At 48.0% G+C, this 17017-nt stretch overlaps 1 protein-coding gene across 2 annotated transcripts in view; it reads left to right on the top strand.

Annotated features, from left to right (window-relative positions):
• ARHGAP26 (Rho GTPase activating protein 26) overlaps positions 1-17017 on the top strand; it is a 1692117-nt gene that overhangs the window by 1614227 nt on the left and 60873 nt on the right. For both annotated transcript variants that reach the window (XM_085618129.1, XM_085618128.1), the window contains one exon: positions 3097-3188. In XM_085618129.1, coding sequence (XP_085474255.1) covers positions 3097-3188 — 92 coding nt within the window. The remainder of the gene's footprint in view (positions 1-3096; positions 3189-17017) is intronic.

The following is a 17017-nucleotide window of genomic DNA, read 5'->3' as shown; positions in this document are numbered from 1 at the left end:
AATGCATTCAAATGATCAACCAAGGTGATGAGTACTGTCATTCTAAAGTGTGCGTAAACATGGATTCTTGCTTCTGCGCTTAGGTGAAGACCCCAGAGTGCTAGCCCTTAAGATATAGAGGTGCATACTTTATGGTCAGTAGGAGATGCTCAGTCAGGGTCATGTGTCACCAAGGCAGGTTTACCCCTTTTTAATGCTTGTTGAGGTAATGGGGTGGGTCGCCACTGGGATGGTGCCAGTGCGCAGGGCCCTCGCTCCAGGTTATGTTCAACTATCTGCATTGGGGGCAAGTTGATGTGCATACATGGGAGTGGTGGTACTAGACCCCACCCACCCTTTGCGGGAGGGGTGGAGATGTTCTGCAATGTCACGAAGTAATTCCAACAGCTTATGTATATTTGTAAATTGGTGCATAGTATTGAGTAGTGTGTGTTTAATAAATGTACTCTTACTTTTATAAAGCAAAGTACAGACTGGACAATCAATTATTGCGTGTTATTTTTGTGCACCTGCAAATGGCGATTACTAGCCCACACCACCTCCCTTGAGTAAGCCTCAGACTGCTCTGCAACGCTACCCTCTGAGAGTCAGGCGCTACAATTGGGTGTTTGGTTCCCAGTGAAGGACAAATGTAGTCATGTTATTTGTACAGGCCTCACAGATGCTGCCTCGTTCTCCAACAGTGCTGTTCATAAAAGTTTTACTTGGGGCCAGGTCATAACATAAAATTGCATAATAATACCTGCCAACAATAGTGACATGTAAAGTGAGAACCTTCAATCATGATCATCTGAGATGTTGACAACTATCTGAAATTCTGTATATGATGAGGAACAGTGCAAATAGACAGAGCTAAGGTGCTCATCAGATGTTTGGCACCCTCATTATCCATTTAACATAGTAAACAGATGAGATGTGCTTGATAGAATTCTAGGTATTATGGCTAAGAGCAGGCTTCAACATTCCATTAACCATGATTTATGCATCTGCAACTAAAACATCTAAACTGTTTTATGTACCTTACCTCTAATCCTCATGCAACATCATTTCTGGTCATCAAGATCATGTTTCTTCTCTCCAACCAAATACATGAAATAAAGAAAATCTGCTTTAATTGCCTCAATCACCTAATATGCCACATACTTTGCATCTTCTCTACCACAAGATTTAGATAAACCAGCAACATAATTTGAACATTTTACTTCATAAGAAACGTGGGGGGAAGACCATCAAAGTCCAGAGACCTAGACTGTAGGACAGTGCCATTCCCTCCTTGAAATCCAAGGTGCCTTAAGGCCTTGAAAAAAAATAGTTGGACACACTTGTCTAGAAGCATTGGTCTACTGCAAAATCGAATTGTTCCGTTAAAAAGCGACCTGGTCCCCATCAACAATAACCAAGGTCAACGACAGAACCCCTTTTCCAGTTCGATACCAGGAGGGTGAGGTTCTTGAGACATTTATCAGAACAAGACAATTTAATCATATCAAGTTTTTGCCTCAGCTTGTTACACATGTCAAGCTGGTGCTTCATGAAAGCCTTAAATAAAAATTAAATACACCTGAGAGGTTGGTGTCTCTCTGTTGCTAATGTAAGTTCTTCAGTGACTTTGTGTTGCTTCTCTGCAATGGTTTCTCGAGCTCGAACTTTGCTTGTGGGGGTGTGATGTCTCAGCTGATGAGTGGAAACTTTGTTGCTTAACGAAAAGATACAGCTTAGATGCTGCTCTCCTTGTAAATTATTGGTTAATTTTGCCCCTTCTCAACAAAAGCATAAACAGAACTTCCTGGCTTGATTGTGAGCACACAAATTGTTGTGGATGACCGGACAACCAGCGTTCTAAAGATTTTGAGCAGATCAGTGGTGATGCATGGATCCAATATAGATCCATTTGTTAGCAATTATAAGTGTACAGAGTTATAAGGTTAATAGAAGATGCACTTTGTTTGGACCAACATGAGACCCGTAAGTGGCACCGTCTTTAACTCGAGAGTGCAGCTGCCTACAAGCAAGCTTCAATTTAAACATGTTCCATTTTCAATAAGCTATAATTCTAACAAAGTACCCTGAATGAAGTGATACAGTGGGGTGACTCTGCATAGCCCCAGGCAGGACATAAGATTTGCACTGTAACTTTGGACCACAATTAACACGGTGGCCATATTGTCTGTTGCTATACCATGTTTTTGGTTTTGGGTCTCCTTATCATACAAAGACTATGGAACATCCTTGTCATAGAACACATCACTCGCAGCCTAGGCCAGACTCCATTCGCTACAATCTTGCAGAGATTTGTGTCACATTTAGATCTTCACTAAGGTGCTCCATCCATCTGTTACAATCCTGGACTCTGCACTCTCTCTATAAGGACTGTACCCTCTTATAACTCTCATTTAAATCGAGCAGTCCTGCTGAATGGTTGGGGAGAGCGGTGTTGGAGATATTGCTTGCACAGTTCTTAATGTGCCTTTCTAGGATTGCAAAAGGAACTGAGTGATCTGCCATTATGTATTATTTATGGTTTCACAATAAAACGTTTAAAGTCGAAAAAAAATCCCGTGTGATTTCTTCACCCAGGATATCCGAAATCGGAAGGAAACAGTGGACGGAGTATCAGTAAAGTAGCTCCGCAACACTTGTAACGCAGTTCCCCGTGTGTGAGTCGGCCTACTCCGGAAGTCTAAGAGGGGTGAGGGTGCACCGAGTTTAGTGTGCTTGGTGCTAGCCACCCCCTGCTGCCCTGCTCGTAACCCCTTTCCGGGTCCATGTAGTTACACCACACATCACTGTCGCTCCGCTACTCCCCCATGTGCTGCTCTGGTAGCCATGGCGACATGTCCATTACACGAAATCGCGCTCTGGAGGAAATGAAACATTTGTGGGAGAGTTCCATTTGTTTGAAATATTTGTGGTCACTTTTCTAATTTTCTATTTCGTTTCCGGAACGCTGAGAAATGGCTTTTAAATTGCAACATATACGATCCCTTTTACTTCACTTACACATTGAATTACGAGAAGAAAAATTGACTGCGTAATTTTTTTCTTTACCTTGATTAACGAAATGATTAATGTATATGTGTTTTAATATTTTCGCAGTTTTCCTGGACGTAAAGCGAAAGCATTGTATGCCTGCAAAGCTGAACACGACTCTGAACTTTCCTTCGTAGCAGGCACCACATTTGAGAATGGTGAGTTGGGCCCTCTCCTTGTTCTTGTGTTTCCTTTTTGTGGCGCTTTTGCACATGCTCGTGCAAGCCTGCACCTTCAGAAGACTTGAATATATTATTTTTAATTTCACTGTCATTTTGCATAACTGTTGAAATTTCTGCAGAATACTCGAACTGACTGATCATTGTACTTGTGTCCCAATGCTGCATAAGCCGTCCACAAAAGCGGTGGCGGTTGGTGGCAAATCACATTGGGGGTGCAAAAAATATACACATAACAAATACAAATATATTTATATACACATACACACATAACATATAATTCACATAGCAATAGACAATAATATACACATTAACATGAATATACATATGACAAAAATAACTTTCCTTATACTGCTGCTTGATGTTTTGCAGTGTGTCCTCTGAGCGCGAAGCTCACAGCCAACTTTCATCCAATCAAGACGCTGTTCTAAAGCATCTTGATTGCCTGGAGCGGACTGGCTCCACACTCCAAAAGGCACTGTAGGCCTTTGCCTGCTCTCCAACTCAGCTGTCTAAGATAGCTGGGTTGGGAGAGGTTTGAATTGTGCATGTCGGTTTGGCCATAGCTAGGTAGCTCACTAAACCAACATGCACAATGCAAACTTAGTTGGCTACTACTCATTTGCCCCACCCTGCTCTCGCACTCCGTTTGCTGGCAGGAAGTGTCGAGAATAAAATGGTAATAAAATCATATCTGAAAGAAACAGTCATAGATTCCTTACCTTAGAATTATCCCCAGGCGTCAGACTGGATCCGGAAAGTTTTTTCATCAGCAGTAACTCTCAACGTCGGAAGGTGGCGTCAGTCGGCTCCGCGTTCGTCGTTTCGTCGTGGTTGCCAGGATGACGTTGCGGTAGCTACTTAGACGCCGCCCTCACGCGTTGAAGTCAGTTTTATTTTTTCAATGCCAGCCAGCGCAGATCTGGAGAGAGGAGTACCTCAATCATTTTTTGACAGAATGTTTTGGCGACTTTTGTCGACATCTTTTGAGTCCTATCGAGTACTGGTGCATATAGGGATGCCCGGCTTCAAGGCTTGCGGTTCCTGCAGCCGACTCATGTCGATGACGGATCCGTACCGCGTGGGCCTCTTTTGCCTGGAGCGCGACCACAACCCAAGTCGTAGTCGACTGCCGGTCCATGGCTCCGAAGGCTTTGTGAGAGTGGTCTCAAAAGTTTCTTGAGCGCCGGCAGTCGGCTCCGCGCCGTTCGAGGTCGCGAGGGAGGTCGAGGGACCACTCGCGGAGCCATCACCACTCGTCCTCTAAGTGTTCACACTCGGGGTCAGGTAAGTCGAAGCACAAGAAGAAGTCGAATAAGCATCATCGCTCTTCGACTTCTCCCCGTCGGTCGGCTGACTCGACAAGGGATGCAGGCAGTGCCCCTCCTGCGGCTCCACGTGCGGAGTTTGAAGAGTCCACTCCGAGCTACGCTCTTCCCAGGGCCCGGAGCGACTCCTGCCCAGCTTCGTCAGTTTTATGAGGCAATGCATGCCATCTTCGGGCAGCCCAAACCCGCCGGCGTGCCTTTGGGCCCCGCGGACTCGGTTGGGGGTCCTAGGCCTTCTCCGCCGGCGGCTCCGGCGCCGCAGGGCTTCGATGGATCCAGGCCTGGATCTGGATCGGCGCAGTTGACCCCATTACACCTCCACAGGCACCACTTCCTCCGGCACCGCACTCGATGCCAGTCATGCCCCGGCCGGCATTGACTCCGACCTCCATCCTAATATGGACACGGATCCGGACTGGCGTTGCTCGACACCAGATCCGTCGCAGAGTGGGGTTTTTGTGCCCCTGTTCACTCCTGGGGTCCCTTTCAGGCTAGATTGGCACCCAGATGACGAGGAGAAGGACTGGGAGGGGTCATGTGACCCTCCGACCCACCAGTTGGATTATGGTCCGGACTGGAGAGAGGAACTGGGGGATGCCAGTGGTCTCGATGCCTCCCCAGACCTTGGCATGTTGTCTCCTCCTACCGTGGCTACAGAGGGAGCTTCCTATGCAGGTATGTTGCGTAGGGCGGCCGAGGCTCTCCACCTTGAGCTTCCTACGGTGGCAGTCAGGACTAACCTCCTTACAGAGGTCCTTCAACCGGCAGCGAGCTCTTTGGAGCCCCTGCTGCCGTTCAATGAAGCCCTTACCGACGTCCTTTTGGGCACCTGGTCCAGGCCCAACAGGGGGGCTCCCGTGGATAGGATGATTGCCTGACGCCACTGCCCGGCCCCGGGCGACGCCACTTTCCACTCCCAACACCCCTCCCCGAGAGCTTGGTGGTCCAAGCCTCTACCTCCAAGAGCGCATTCCCTAACGCTCCACCAGAAAGGGAATCCAAGAAGCTGGATCATCTTGGAAAGAAAATGTTTTCTTCCGCCAGCTTGCTACTGCGGTTGGTAAACACTGCATGTCTATTGGGCCGTTATTTCCACTCTGTGTGGGATACGGTTGCGCAAGTGCTGCCTCAATGTCAGGAGGATGCCCGGACTGTCCTCTCACAAGCCATTGCCGCAGGGAGATACGCAGTGAAGTTTACCATCTGCTGTGGGCTGGATACTGCCGACTCTCTAGGCAGACCAATTTCCACGTCGGTAGCCCTTCGACGCTACACCTGGATGAGATCGACTGGCTTTTCTGGGGATGTCCAGAACACCCTTATGGCCCTTTGATGGCCGTCGCTTTTTTGGTGACAAAACAGACAACGCTCTAGAGCGTTTCAAGGACTCACGGGCTACGGCCAAGTCTTTGGGCCTCTCCAGCTGCCCTGCACTGTCTGCTTTTCGCCCCTTTCGTGGCTACGGAAGGGGGGTCCCACTACGTCCCGCCCCAGGGTCACAGGCCGACGCAAGTTTCCCAGTCTTTGCGCAGCCGGGAACGTGAGACCCACCGCTGTGGTTAGGGGGCCAGCGGGCGGGCCAGCCCACCAACCCCCCCTCTGCTTCAGCCTCCAAACCTTCCTAGTCCAGCATTTCAGGCCCATCGATCGCCAGTGGGTGGCAGGATCCGCCATCACCTCCCCACTGGCTCACCATCACGTCCGACAGGTGGGTTTTGCAGATAGTCTGAAGGGGCTACTCCCTCCCCTTCGAGGCTACCCCTCCAGCCACCTCCGGTCTTTTACTCATAGACCGCCCCGGGGTACCGACGGAGAGAGCGGGGCCCCCTTCCCTGAGTAGAAACCAGGTTGAGGTGAGGGTATCACCCAGAATTCTGGGGTATCCGGTTTTGACATCTGTTGAGCTCAACCGGTGGTAGGAATGTCTGTAATAATTTTTATACTTTCACACATTTTTACATAGTAGCAGCAATTTAGGTCCTGATGAATGCCCTTGATACTACACAGATCCCAGTGGGCAGAAACATGTCGACCAGATACTATGGACAATGAGCATAATGACAAAGTATTTATGCTGAGTTGCCATTTTGCTTTTTAATGTTGGCAGAGGTACTCTACTAATTAAAGCACTTTTGAGTTCCCCTAGCCATTTTTATTTCACTCTTTATGATTTAGTGCTGCACTTTTAGAACCCCTCTCACGTGAGCGAGAATTTACCTTTTGCTTCTTGTCATCTCTAGTGGAGATCTGACTGCAACCCCTGTTTGCCACTTCTCTTTACTCGCAATCAGGTCGTTCCACCTAGACCTGGTGCGGTGTATCAAGAGAGACAGACCCAGATGATGACAAACACACTGACTCCTCGGTGATTGATGGGTTCTGTTCCTAGAAGGGTTCTCTTCTAACTAGAGATGTCAGAATTAGTAGATATGCTTTTTGTTTTTCTTTGTTGACTCAGCACCAGACCCGTGTTGATTAGTGTTATAATTATTATACCCCTCCAGCCATGCCACCTCAGTACCATCGGATGTCGGAGGATCATCTGGGCCTTCTCCAACAGGAAGTCACGGCTCTCCTGGCCAAGGGAGCCATCGAGCGCGTTCCTGCCCCAGAAGTAGATTGTGGTTGCTATTCCCACTACTTTCTGGGATGGGGCGTCCACATGGGAGAGTCTGAAATTGGAGGCCTCCGGTCTCCGGCGCAGTCCGAGCTCCACACCAACCTTCTGGAGCTTTGGGCGATCCATCTTGCACTGAAGGTATTCCTTCCCTCTGTCTGGGGAATTGTAGTACAGGTGTTCACAGACACCACCACCGCCATGTGGTAACGCAAAAAGAGGGCAGCGTGGGGCTGTGGACCCTATGTCAGGAGGAACCTGCACCAGGAATATCCCTGGTGGTTCAACACCTGGCCGGTTCTCTGAACGCGAGGGCAGACAAACTCAGCCGCAGGTGCATGATGGATCACAAATGGTGTCTTCACTCGGAGGTGGTGCAAGGTCTCTTTCAGCAGTGGGGAGAGCCTTGGTTAGATCTATTCGCCACCAAAGAGAACGCGCAGTGTCGGCAATTCTGCGTGTTGGAATTTCCACGGCAGCACTTGCTAGGTGACGCTTTTCGTCGCGAGTGGAGTTGCGGTCTTCTAGATGCTTTACCACCTATACCACTTCTGCCCAGAGTACTGAAGAAGATCAGGTACAACCGGGCTCAAGTCATTCTAGTGGCTCCGGATTGGGCACGAAGAGTCTGGTATCCCAAGCTACTCAACATGGCCATTGATCCTCCGATCAGACTGCTTCTTCGGGAGGATCTTTTGTCGCAGCAGCAGGGCACGGTCCTCCACCGGAACCTGTCCAGCCTCCACCTCCTTGCGTGGAGATTGAGCAGTGGCAGTTGACGTAATTGTACTTGCCTCCCGAAGTCTGTGATATAATCTTGGCTGCCAGGCGTCCCTCCACTAAGACAGTATACGCCTGCCGATGGAACAAATTTGTGGCATGGTGTACAGCAAAGGCTGTGGATCCCCTTTCTGCCCCTCTTTCTGAGGTTCTCTTGTTCCTCCTTTCTTTGGCCCAGCAGGGCTCTGCTTTGGGCAATATCAGGGGCTATCTTTCGGCCATTTCTGCCTTTCTAAGGCTCCCTGATCAGCCTTCTCTCTTCCCGGTTGTAAATAGTTTCTTAAAAGGCCTCACTCATCTCTTTCCTCCTATTCCCTTCGTGATGCCTCAGTGAGACTTGAATTTGGTCTTGACCTATTTGATGTGCGCTAACTTTGAGCCGCTTCACAACTGTCCTCTACGAGTTTTTAAAGTTTTTTTAATAAATCTTTTTTATTGAAAGAAACAATATAGACACAATGCAAAAAGGAAACAAACGCAAAAATGAGCAGTTGTCAAGATGGTCAGAACACGTAAAATAAACAGCGAATATATATAATCGATAGGGTAGAAGGAAACATCACTGATAATATTTCGGTCACTTACTGACATCAAACCTTAAAGTGTATCTTTGTCAACATTAAAGGGGGAATCATCATCAAAGGGGGTGCACAAAAAACCTCTGCTTTTGTTGTAGGGGCCCCATATCTTAGTCCATTGACCTGGGCACCCTCTACTCTCATACACCACTCTTTTGGCCTGCATGCATCAGTCCATGTCCTCTGCCCAGTCCTTGTGCCGGGGCACAACTCCCCCCTTCCATGTCCTGGCTATGTTGCGTTTTGCTACGTTACAGCCCAGCGAAACCCATGCTTGTTCAGTGCGGGAGAGGTCAGTGGCGTCCCAAATGTTTAAGATACAGTGGCAAGGGGAGATTTCTATAGATTTGGGACATATTTGGGACATGGTGGATAAAACCTTACTCCAATACTGTTGAAGGATGGGACAGTCCTACCACTGGTGTAGGAAGGTGCCGGGGAACCACAGCCTCGGGGACAGAGCGGGGAGTCCAATAAACCCATTTTAACAAGTGCCGTGCTGGTGTAATAGGCTCTGTGCAGTATTTTGAGTTGTGTAAGTTTGAAGCACGGATAGCCACCTCCCGGGGAGAAGCCAGGGCCTCCCTCCAATTGTCGTCTGGTAAATCCCCTACGCCATCACTCCATTTCGTGCGTAATTTATCGAGGGTTTCTGGTGAATTATTAAGTATTTTACGGTAGGTCAAAGAGATGGCCTTATCCGGGAGATTATCGTCTAGAAGCCTATCCTCCAGAGGTGACAAAACGGGCAGATCGGAACCCCTGGGAATTGCCTTACATGACGCACTTCGTGCCTGAAGATATCGAAACGTTTCCCCCTCATGTAGTTGGTATTTGGTTTGTAGCTCACTGAAGGGAACCACCGCACCCTTCGCCCACATGTCTCTAACTGTGACCAATCAGATCCCATTTGTTGAATCCCGGTTGACTCGAAAGCATGCCTAATTGGCACGATTCCAGCAGCGGAGTAACCTGCGTAATTTAACATTTCCAGCCCAGCGCGGCAGTTGCCGCATGCCAGTCCTCTACGACTCTTAACTCTTAAGACTGCATTCCCTGGTAACCATCACATCTGCCAGAAGAGTGAGTGAGCTCCAGGCTTTTTCATCCAAGCCTTCTTTTCTGGCTGTACATCCGGACAAGGTTATCTTACGCACTCGTCCATCCTTTCTTCCCAAGGTCACCTCCTTTCACATCGGGCAAACCATCACTTTGCCCACCTTCTTTCTGCCGCCGCATCCTTCTAAAGAGGAAGAGAGGCTCCACCGTCGACACCCAAAATGTGCCCTTTCTCTCTATCTGGATCGCACGAAACCCTTCCGGCGTGGATGTTCTTTGTTGGCTACGTGGGAGCCAAGAAAGGTTGGGCTGTACACAAGCGGACCTTCTCTAGATGGGTCGTTTTGTGTCTTAAAGCCTTTTATTCTCTATCTAAAAAGGAGCCTGCAGTGGGGCTATGCACCCATTCCACCAGGGCAACGGCAGCCACTACTGCTTTGGGACGAGGAGTTCCTCTGAATGACTTCTGTCAAGCAGCTACGTGGGCATCCCTGCACACATTTACAAAACTACTGCCTGGAGCCAAGTCCGGAGAGATGACGACTTTGGCCGTTCTGTTCTTCAGGACTTTCTGGTGTGAACTTGGTTCACAGACCCACCTCCGGGGTTGGTATTGCTGGGGTATTTATTCTAACAAAGAAATTAACTGGAAAACGCAAATGTTACAGGGCAGTTAAGGTTAGCAAATAATGTTTTTTAAAAATCATAGAAATTAGCTGGAAAAAAACAAAGATCACAGGGATGTTATAGTTTAGGTTCAGATTTTACTCCTACAAAACCCGTGAAATTTAGCAGTTCTAGTTGCCTGAGTTAACTATAACTTATGCCCCTGCAATGCACTGCTTATCATCTCGCACATTACATCACTCATCACATGGTCAGTGATATCACTCATGACTTTATCAATTGAGTCTGTGTTTTTAAGAGTTTATGGGTGTTAAATATGAATACTAACCTACTGCAAAGGGTAGATTAGTATACTAGTTGTGCTACTAATGAGCGATACTATCTCTAGCATGTGTGATCGGAGTGGACTGTGACTGTAGTGGGTATTTGAGTGGCTCTATGTGTGGTTGAGTGCCTGTATGGGCGTGTGCATGCATGCATGAGTGTATGGGTAAATGAGTGGATTTCTGTCTAGGTCTGTAGGTTTGTGAGTGGTTGTGTCAGTGGCTGTATGAGTGATTCTGTGAGTAAATGGTTGTGTGAGTGCCTGTATGGGTGAGTTAGTGGGTGTCTGTCTGTATGAGTGAGTGACTGGGTGTGTTAGAGGCTGTATGGGTTTGTGAGTGGCTGTTTGAGTGTTTGGTTAAGTGAGTTGGTGTGTGAGTTGTATTGTAGAGTGGGTGTCTGCGTGAAAGAGTGTATGGGTGAGTGAGCAGATATGGGAGTGCTGTATGGATGTGTGAATAGGTATGTATGTAGTGGTGTGGGTGTGCACGTGCTTGTATGGGTAAGAGTGGATGTGTTGAGAGGCTGTTTGGATGTGTGAGTGTGTGTGTGTGAGTGGCTGTATAGCTAAATAGGTCTGAGTGAGTAGTTGTGTGAGTGCCTGTATGAGTGAGTGAGTGGCTGTGTGATTGGCTCTATGGATGAGTGAGTAGGTGTGTGAGTAAATGTATGCTTATTTGAATGGATATGTGAGTGGTTGTGTGGGTGTGACTGGGTGTATGAGAGGTTTTATGGGGGTGTGAGTGGTTCTGTGGATGATGTCATCAGTGATGTCATCAGTGATGTCACTGACCATGTCATGAATGTTGTAATGTGTGAGGTCATAAGCTGTGCATTGCGGGAACGTAAATTATAGCTCCGGTAACTCTATCTGCTGAATTTCACTGGTTTTGTACAAGTGAAATCTGAGCCTAATAAGAACATCTGTTAGGCTCAGTGAATTTCTATGTTTTTTTAAATTCTGTTCCCCAAGTATAACGTCCCTTTAAGCTTTGTTTTTTTTTTTTTAAATGAATTTCTATGTTTTTTAACTACTATGTGCATTTGGAGAGTGTTGGAGAAAGGGGACTCTCATCAATCCTGTTGTGTGGGACTTACTGCTGGTAATCAGAGGCTTCTTGGGCCCCTAGGACCCGCAGCAGCCAAGGGGACTTCATCCACCAACCAGTAGTGTGCCAGGAGGTGAATTTGCAGAGTGGTGGAGACGGGGTGGAGCCTCAGATCACCGCTCTGCAATCCCGCTGTGTGGGACTTACTGGAGTTTACAGGAAGGGTTGTTGGCCTCCAATGACCCTCAGCAACCAAGGGGATTTCATCCCCAACAAGTTGTGCTCCAGGAGGCCAATTTGCAGAGTGGGTGAGAAAGGGGGCGGGATCTTTCTTTTTGTATTAGGGGAGAGGGCCTGGCCATTTAGAAATGGGGTAGTGGGCTGCACAGTCCCCCCTCCCCAGGCCGTTTCGACCCCGGGACCATATCCTCTGGGCCAGGCCTTTTAATTTATATATTTTAATTGGGGAGGGAGGCTGTGTGGCCCCCTCCCCGGGCTGATTTCTGCTTCAGGGGCCCCATCCCCCAGGGCACATCCATGACCTGATGTAGAAGGGGAGCCACAAGGCCCTCCTTCCCATTTTGGACCTGGACACTTGTCTTGGGTGCCCCCAGGGCACCCAGTCTGCATTGGGACTGCAGGGAGAGCCTCAGGGCCCCCATGGTACAAGCCGGCGCCCCTCCTCCTGCGGGAGCCGGCATTGCTTCCAGACACAGAGAGCTGCTAAACATGCATCTCCCTGTGTCAAGGGAGCTGCTAAAGATGCCGCTCCCTTTGTCTAAAAGCAATTTGTCTGTTTCCCTAGTCGCTTGACAGTGGGCAAACAAACAAATTCTCAGCTTCCAAACAGCAAGAGCATTTGGACTGCTCTCACTTGCCTGTTTTGGCTTGACAGGAGTGGTTAAAGTTCCCACCAAGCCACAGCAAACAGCTATGTCCCTGGGTAGGCACCCCGGGACATAGCAGGTGCCTTGGGGTTGGTGGTCTCCACGGCCACCTATGGCTCTAGTAGTGGGGGCACATTGCCCAACTTCTTTGATATAGTAAGCCCTGACTTAGGGAAGTGGCGGTCCCCGGGAAGGGACCCGGAGGGTTGGGGGCCCCCTCTCCCATGTAAAAATAGTATTTGGCCCATGGAGGGGCTGGTCCGCAGGGCCTGGGGAGAGTCCATGAGGCCCCCCTTACACATTAAATAGCTCCAGGGAGGTGGTGATCCTCTGGGCACAGGGCGGTCCGCGAGGCCCCCTCCCTGAATTATATTTCAATAGTCCTGGGGAGGTGGCTGTCACCGAGGCATGGGAGGTCCAGGAGCCTCCCCCCTTCCCCCCCTTTGTTTTCAAAATTAATAGCCGCATTCCCCCAGGGCCTGGCGGAGCGCAGGAGTCCACTCCTTTTTGTTTTTGTTTTTTAAAAAAAAATTACGTTTTTTGGGCCAGGCGGGGTCCCTCTGGGGACCCACCCAAAGAGGCCTAGGGGGACAGTTCTACACTGCCGCCTTCTCTTTTTTTCTTTTGAAATGTTTTTTGTTGGGACTCAGCTGAAGCAGAGTCCCAAGATGGCTGCCAACACATCCTGGTTAGCAGTGGTGGCAACCAATCAGATTTTAGCACGGGGACTGTCAAATCCTTGAAGGATCCGCATCCTTAAATAAACAAGTTTGAATTTTCCTTAATATTTTCAAAACTACTGAACGGATTTTCGACAATTTACAAAAAGGTCACTTTCTGGACAAACCGCTAGCTCTCTGCCAAATTTGATGTAATTCCGTTCAGCCGTTTGGTCTGTAGTCGTGTCCAACATTCCTACGGGAATTAACATGCCCTCTCCCCTTCTTTTTCTCGGCCCCCCACTTGATGGATCAGCCTGAGAATTTCTATACGCAACAAGAATCAGCCGGGCAGTTTTTATAGAAAATTTCATGAAGATTCATCAAACAACGCCAAAGATATAGGCAAGTCAAAAAAAGCTTTTCCTATGGAAACTAGGTCCTAACTATATCTACTTGCGACAGCCAGTAGAGTGTGTGTGTGTATGTATATGTATATATATATTTATGTATGTGTGTGATTGTATGTGTGTATGTATATATGTATGTGTATGTATATATGTATGTATATATACACGTATGTATATATACATACGTACATATACATACATATATACATACATACGTATATATACACATACATATGTATACACATGTGTATGTGTACACGTGTATGTGTACACGTGTGTATGTATATAATAAACTGGAAATGTAAGCCCTGCGGTGCGGCTTGATTCTTTAACTGCGACAAGGAAAAATTTTTTGGATATATATATATATTTCTCTTCTCAGGCTACACACTCCCGCAAATGAATCGCACAAAAGCAGAAGCTCAACGCGTTTTGGCTCATGTGCTATTTTTCCTCCTTGGTCTGGTCTCCCACTGTCTGAAGTTCGATGTATTTGGACACTAAAGCCATCATTATGAGCCAGATGACGCTGTGTCCCCATAATCAATACTGCCCCTGGTAAATTTTGTAATCCGGTGTTTCCAGACCCGTGATTATCAAGTCCACTGATACTGGGTCCAGATGTCCCTGATCTAGTTTCACTGGTTGTGGGTTCACACCTAGTTAAACCGCATGCAAGTGCTGTGTCCAATGGCACCACCAAGCCGCTGAACCACTGTGGTGGTGCCGACAGTGCTCCCCCCAGTATTGCTGTGCCCTCCCAATCCACCGACACTCACAGCCCCTGACCCGCAAGAGTCCTGAATACTAATTAACACATGGGCACAGCAGAATGGTTAATGGCGGCAGAAAAGGGCCTGTTTTTGGTTCAGAAGGGAGCATTTCATGGGGAAAGGAGCCAGTATTCCCGAGTCTGCATGCTATTCCACATTCCAGGTCACGTAATTTGGAATACCTGTTATTTGGTGGAGGGATACTAAAGAGAATCGATGATTCTGCCTCCTGGTATCTATGGACTAAATAAAGGGTGGCTTGTAATGAGGCCCTTACACAGTGTCCCATTATTCTTTTGGCGCAGTGATTCAGTTAACTTGGTGTACTCGTGTTCTATTGTTATGATTTTCATGGTGTCCTATTGCTTGGTGACTTTATTTGTCCACTAACTTATTGCTGTCCTGTCCAGTTTTTCTGTTCTCATGTTGACCTGGTCTCCTTTGTCCTAGTGCCTTGTTCTCTAGGTCTCCCTTTCCCTCAGTCTTCTAGTATCCTCATTGCCATTATGTTCCATGGTTCCACCCTCTTAGTGTTCTTGCATATTGTCTTTCAGCTGTGTAATTTTCGAGTGTATCCGAGTCAGAACTTCAAGGTCTGCCAGGAGCATTTTCAGTTTGCGTCCTTCGAAATGTCACAAAAGCAATGGCGGCGGTTGCTGCCCACCTTCAGAGTTTGGGAAACCAGTGTTCCCCTTCCTCGATGACTGGCTGTTGAAGGTAGGCTCAACAAATTCACCATGGACCACCTCCAAACTATGGTGAACCTCCTGACTTCTTTGGGGTTCTTGATCAATGAGCTGAAGTCACACTTGAATCCTTCGCAGTGGCTTCTTTTGGTAATAGCCGTACTTGACAGAATGCAGTTCAGGCCCATCTCTCCATCATGACAAGTCCAGGATATTCTGGGTTTCAGCCTCGGTTGTGGGTCCCTGGAAGAACAGCTCTAAGACTTCTGGGCCTAATGGCTTCATGTATCCTGCTTGTCCACTTAGTCAGGTGCCATATGTGGACTCTGCAGTGGGATGCGAAGTGTTAGTGGGCCCTGCACCAAGGAAATCTGTTGAACGTCATCCATGCTTCAGAGAAGACTGCACAGTCTGCAGATTTGGCCGCTAGAGCATAACCTGACCAACAGCAGACCTGTCCATTCCCCATCTAGAGTTGATGGTGGTGACAGGTGCACCATGCTGGGCTGGGGCAGTCATTTTGGAGATAGGAGAGGATCAGAGGACTGTGGTCTCTGGTGGAAATCTGGCGCTACGCAAGTCTTTTGGAGGTCCCGGCCATTTCCTTGGTGTTGAATTCTTTCCTCCATCAAGGCAAGGCCACCACTGCCACATGGCACAGTAACAAGTAGGGCGGAATGGTGTTCTTGGTCCGATACCAAAAGGTATTGCGCCTCTGGTGTTCAGGGCATTTCTCTGATCATGACCCACCTGGCAGGATCTATAAACCCCAGGACAGATGAGCTTAGCTGGTGGCGCTTAGCGGATCACAAATGGTGGTTTCCTCCAAGGTGGCACAGGGCATCCTGGTTGGATAATTTTACCACCGTTGAGAACAGAGTGTTAACACTTTCGCACATTTGGAATTCCCAAGAAACCTATCTCTGGGAGATGCATTCAGACTAGAGTGGAGCATGGGACTCCGATACGCCTTACTGCCACTGCCTCTCCTGCCCTGAGTTCTGAAGAAAATTAGGAATGACCAGGCCCAATTTATCCTAGTAGCACTGGGTTTGGGCAGGAGAGTTTTGATACCTGGAACGTATGGGCATTTGTCCTCTGATCGGCTACCGCTGCAGGAGAATCTTTTGTCACAGCAGCAGGCAGGGTTCTGCACCCAAACCTGCTCAGTCTACACATCCATGCATGGAGATTGAGCGGTTCAGTTGAGTGTGTTTGTGCTGCCACCTGTGGTTGCGGATGTCCTACTTGCTTCCAGGTTTCCTTTTACAAAGTCTATCTTTGTTCGATGCTGGGCCAGAATTGTGGCCTGGTGTGGAGTCTGCAACATAGATCCCTTACAAGGTAAACTGTTTGGTAAATATTGCTTTTTGTTTTGTCCTTGGCCCAATAAGGTTTTGCTGTGGCCACACTTTACTTTTTTTTGTCAGCCTGTTATGTCTTTTTGCATTTTACCAAACAAATCATCCATGTTTAAATCAGCAGTTGTGATGCATTTTATTAAAGGTTTGACACGTTCCTTCCCAAACCCTTTGTGATGCCACAGGGGAATCTCAATTTGCTCCTTACTTTGCTTATGTGTCCCTCTTTTGAACCCTGTGCCTTCTTACACTCAAAATAGTCTTTTTCATTGGAATCACTTCAGCTCTTAGTATGAATGGGCTCCAGGCTCTATCTGTGCAACTGCCCTACACCACCACTTTTTTCCCATAGAAGTTGGAGTTGAGATCCATGGTAGCCTTGCTGAAAGTTTTGACTCCATTTCATGTTTGGTAATGCATCACCCTCCCAATGTGCCTTGATCCTCCTCGCCCCTCGAAAGAGTAGAAAAGACTCAGTTGACTTCATCCCAAGAGAGCTCTGAGCTTTCATATTGATCATACCAAAACCCATGAGCGCTCAGCTCTTTGTGGCATTCTCTTGAACAAAGAAAGGCAAGACAGTGCAGAAAAGGACTCTGCCATGGTGGATAGTGTTCTGCACTAAGACCTGCTACACATTGGCCAAGAAGCAACCCCTGGAAGGGCTGAG

This window comes from Triturus cristatus, chromosome 7, assembly GCF_964204655.1.
Source record: "Triturus cristatus chromosome 7, aTriCri1.1, whole genome shotgun sequence".
Classification (NCBI taxonomy): Eukaryota; Metazoa; Chordata; class Amphibia; order Caudata; family Salamandridae; genus Triturus; species Triturus cristatus.
This window is presented reverse-complemented; position numbering and strand designations above follow the sequence as displayed.